Source organism: Tasmannia lanceolata, unplaced genomic scaffold (assembly GCF_043159265.1).
Source record: "Tasmannia lanceolata isolate RefF3 unplaced genomic scaffold, GAP_Taslan_0.1 ptg000013l, whole genome shotgun sequence".
Taxonomy (NCBI): domain Eukaryota; kingdom Viridiplantae; phylum Streptophyta; class Magnoliopsida; order Canellales; family Winteraceae; genus Tasmannia; species Tasmannia lanceolata.
The window spans coordinates 2,959,203-2,963,932 of record NW_027518690.1 but is presented as its reverse complement, the minus strand read 5'-3'; the positions used below and the strand labels follow the sequence as shown (position 1 = coordinate 2,963,932).

The window sequence follows — 4,730 nt, the reverse complement described above, 5'->3', positions numbered from 1 at the left end:
TAGAATGATCCCAACCCTCCGATCGATGAAGATTTTGGTAACGTATAGCTCCTCCATCGATCGGAGGGCAAGAATCATTCTATAAAAATGATTATTTTTTGGGCACAATCTATTTATGATTTGCCCCGTCAAATGGAGGGTTTGGATCACCCTTAACCTACTTTTTGTAAAAATACTGGTCTAGACAGGCTTACACCATATAAAATCTCATTAAAACACTACTTGTTTTAAGGTGGGAGGAGAGAGAAACAACCGGTTGGAAGGTGAGAGAAAGAGAGAGTATAAGAAACGGAGAGTATAAGAAAGGGTTTGAAGGTAAGAAATGTCATTTTTTTTTTTAAGACGAGAATTGATAGCCACACTCTCATCTTCTTCTTATCTTTTCTTAGGGTAAAAGAGTTAGCAGATTTTTCGCCGAGATCTAGCAGGAATTAAGAAGAAAATCAACCAAAGAAGAAAAAAGATTAGAGAGAGAGAGAGAGAGAGAGAGAGAGAGAGAGAGACTGAAAAGAAAAGAATGGAATTTGAAGAGCAAGAGGAAGAGATCGGAGAGCTACCGGAAAATTACAATTCAACAGGAGGAAAATCAGGGACCGGCAGAAAACCTGCCGGAAAATACAGAGAATGTTTGAAGAATCACGCGGTGAGTCTCGGCGGACACGCCGTTGACGGGTGCGGGGAGTTTATGCCGGCCGGAGAGGATGGAACCCTAGACGCGTTAAAATGCGCGGCGTGTAATTGTCACCGGAATTTTCACCGGAAAGAGACGGACGGCAATGGTGGACCCACGCCTTTTCAAGCGCAATTGTCTCCGTATTATAGGATGCCGCCGGCTGGGTATTTGCAAGTGGGGCCACAACCTCAGCGGGGACCACCGACGTTGGCGTTGCCGTATGGTGTGGCCCAGAGTAGGGAGGATTTGGAGGATGTTTCAAACCCTAGTAGTGGTGGTGGTGGTGGTGGTGAGGGGAGTAAGAAGAGGTTTAGGACTAAGTTTACTAGTGAGCAAAAGGAGAAAATGTTGGGTTTTGCTGAGAGAGTTGGGTGGAGGATTCAGAAGCAAGATGAAGAGGCTGTGAACGAGTTTTGTACGGAGACTCACGTTAAGCGACACGTGCTTAAGGTTTGGATGCACAATAACAAGCACACCCTTGGTAAGAAACCCTAGAAGAGGAAAAAACCCTAGAAGAAGAAAAAAAAGGTGCAATCTCAATATTATTAACAAACCCAAATCCAAAATCTCATCTTTTCTAACTTTTTCTCTATCTCTCTCTATAGATACAGAGAGAAGGGACTTGGGTCTTGAATTGAAATCCTTTCTATAGAGATTTTAGTTAGTTTTTTCTTTTTCTTTTTCTTTTAGGACTTGTTTTTCTCTTTTATGGGTGGTGTTTGGATGGGTATGTTGTTGTTTCTTGGTGCATTATTGTTGATGGGCCATTGCTCATTGTAAGGGTGACAGAATGCCAAAACAATGTTTATGTTTTTATTTTCCATTTCCAGACATGGAAAATCTTAGTCTAACATTTTCCATTTCCAGACATGGAAAATCTTAGTCTAACTGGAAATGGAAATTTTCTTCTTTTTTTATCTTTTTCTTTTTTCATTTTTAGTGTTCTGGGTTTTAGCTTGTAGAGGGTTTCGACACTGAAAATTCAAATCCAAGACCCCTTTTTTTTCATTTTTATGGGTTTTCGTGTTCTGGGTTTTACCTTGTGGAGACGTTTGGACGCTTAAAATTCAAATCCCAAGACCTTTTTTTTCATTTTTAGGTTTTTTGGTGTTCTGGGTTTTACCTTTTAGAGGGTTTGGAGACAGAAAATTCAAATCCGAGAACTTTTTTTTTTTTTTTTTTTCATTTCAGGTTTCTTAATCTTCTGGATTTTACCTTGGAGATGGTTTGGACACTGAAAATTCGAAACCAGGAACTCTCTGTCTCTCTCTCTCTCTCTCATTGTAACATTGGAGTACAGTTTGGTCAGAATTTTCGAAGGAAATTAAAACGTGCAAGGCATGCAAAACTGCAGCATTTCAGTGCGCATATGTCCTCACTAAGAAAAAAAGAGCCCTCCATCTTCATGTCTGTCTCTCTAGGACTCAGCTTTTCAGTTTCACAGTCCTTGTATGTAACCTTTTGGACTTGCAAGAGGGAGAAATATATGTGTGTTAAGTGCAAGGAATTGAATGAATGCACTTTCTCTTTCTGTTCTTTAAGACTCCCAGACCTATTTATCATTCTTGGTTTATCCCTTGCTGCTCTTTTTATTGCCATCCTACTAAAAGTCACGGGTCTGGTTTTCCTCTTATTTACTCCTTGAAAATGGCAGTCTATGCTACAAATGAAGGAATATAGATGGAAAGTCCTTCATGGGTTTTTAAGGAGTAAAATCCCTTCGACAGTTTGGCTTTCTTTTTGGGTTGCATTTATTCTTCTTCTTATGCCTTTTTTCTGTTTTAATGTTTTCGAGGAAATGAAGGAGGGTGCAATATCATTTGTGTTATTTTAGTCTGTTATAAACTGAACTTCTTGGTAGATGCTCAACAAACTAATGATGGCATGTTGGATTTCTTTGTAGAGATGCAATCATCCAAAGAAACTCTTTTTCAGATATGTATAGGATAATGCTACTGGGATTTTAGAGTGGCCATCTTTTAATATATTTTTTTCCCATCTTCTGAACTGATATTTTCTATGCTAACGATTTCAAATCTCACCACTTCAGCTACCCAAATTTCATTTTATCTCCTCAAGGCCTTTGCTGAAGTACCTGTGCTAGAAACTATCATAAAATTGAAATTTCCATTGGTGAGAGTTTGATGGGTGCTAAAATCAAGTCATATGGATGATTCTGGGGAAATTAGTCTAATGAACAGAACATCACCCCGACGTCATTAATTTGAAGAAAAAAGCTAATTAATAAGTAGGGATACTGGACTAGTGTGTTAAACTCATTTGTTTTTATTGTTGTACTTAAATTAAGTTGGAATGTTGGATTAGTTGGGTTTCTTCCCAACCTGATTTGGCTGCTGTTTTCAATTGAAGAGAGATCAAAAGAGTTAGGCTTTGCTTTTAGGGAGAATTTATATGTTTGTGGCATTATAGTCCAGTGTTTTTCAGAAAATACTATACGACCCACTTCATAGGATGATCCAAAGTTTTCATTTGTTGGGCCACAATGCTATTAGGTTGTGCCCTGAAAATCGTTTCCATAGTATGATCCTAATCCTAACCCTCCGATCTGCAGTGATGATCTAATTAGTGACTTTTGTCTTGATATCTGAACACGAAGATTAGAAAGAGCTCTCCTTTATGTTAGGGGTGCACTTCTTATCCCTCATTTCCAGGATTTAACTCGCTATAAATTCAAATGGGAGTGACAGCTTAAGTCGAAAAACGTGGGAAGCTTCTTTTTTTTTATTAATTTCAACACCGGCCATCCGCGCTTTACCAATAGGAAAGAGGTTACATGCGTTCCTTAAGCTGATAATGGAAAGCATCTCTTTCGCCTTGCCTTCCAGATGTGACTGTTCTTCTGTCTAAAACCAAGCCTATGAGCTAAAGAGCTTTCTATTCCTATTCCTTCATAGGAGTGGAGTGAGGTTCCTGGTTAGAGGGACCGAACGGAACTCTTCTAAGGAGAGAGAGAGAGAGATTGTTGTGTAACAAACAAAAGACAGAGATATTGTCCTATCCAAGCTTGTCCGGATCAAACACAAGCGGGGTGGTTAGCAGAAAAGACGTCGAGTAAAGTCTTCGTGGTCTCCACAAGCCGGGTGGTTAGGTTCGAGTCTTCATCGATCGCGTGGGGTGGTGGGACGCAATCTACTAGCATATAGTGGTGAGAAAAGAATGATTGGATCCACGTCATTTTCGAAATGCATGTATTGGAAATTCGTTCAAATTCAATATTGAAAGGGAACCCTTGCATCGATAAATTCCTCAGTAAAATAACGGAAAGAATTGTGGCTCAACAAATGAACGGTTTGGATCATCCTTTGAAGTGGGTTGTGCAGTAATTTTCCAAAGTACTGGACTATACTGCCACACACCGTATGAAACCTTGGCTTTAGGTTGATATTAAGTTTGTGTACAGCCTTTTTGCAGGGGCAGTGTAATGAGGCCAAGCTTTGATGGTAATCAAGCAAATTGGTCAATTGGTTCAACAAATGGCTAAAAAATAGGTTGTGCTCGGAATCAGCCTCCTATTCTGATTCCCTTGTTTTTCTTTTATTTCCTTTTTTTAGGTAAACTGGGATCGGTCCTGTGACCTCGAGGTTGAGAAACAAAGTTGTTAAAGTATAAAAAGATAAACAATGCCTTTCTCCTTAAGTTAACATGGTATTAGAGCAAAGGTCTCAAGTTCAAACCTCCCGGATAGCAAAAATCCACATGCGATGGTCGGCCCAAAGTGGGACCACATGTGTCACGTGTTTGCCAGGTGGGCCACATGTGCAGGGGATTGTTAAAGTATAAAAGATAAATATCGCCTTTCTCCAATAGCTTCAGCTTTTGGAGAAGTTGGTAAGTTAACAAAAGCATCAACCACTGAGATACTGGCCCAACCCCCTAATTCTCTATTTAATGAAATTAGAAAAATAAATTCATATATTTCATTGTAAAAATTATGAATAAAATTTTCATTTTGTCATTTGTTGAAGTAGAATACTACCTCTAGGGTGGGAAACAGATCCGAACAATTTTCTCTTTAATTTTGCCGCCGTGGTTTCAG

At 39.3% G+C, this 4,730-nt stretch overlaps 1 protein-coding gene across 1 annotated transcript; it reads left to right on the top strand.

Annotated features, from left to right (window-relative positions):
* The first annotated feature begins 268 nt into the window (after positions 1-268).
* Positions 269-1,475, top strand: LOC143889522 (zinc-finger homeodomain protein 2-like). The gene has a single exon (XM_077393769.1). It carries the CDS (start codon positions 518-520, stop codon positions 1,166-1,168), a length of 651 nt encoding a protein of 216 aa, XP_077249884.1. The 5' UTR covers positions 269-517; the 3' UTR covers positions 1,169-1,475.
* Positions 1,476-4,730: the final 3,255 nt, after the last annotated feature.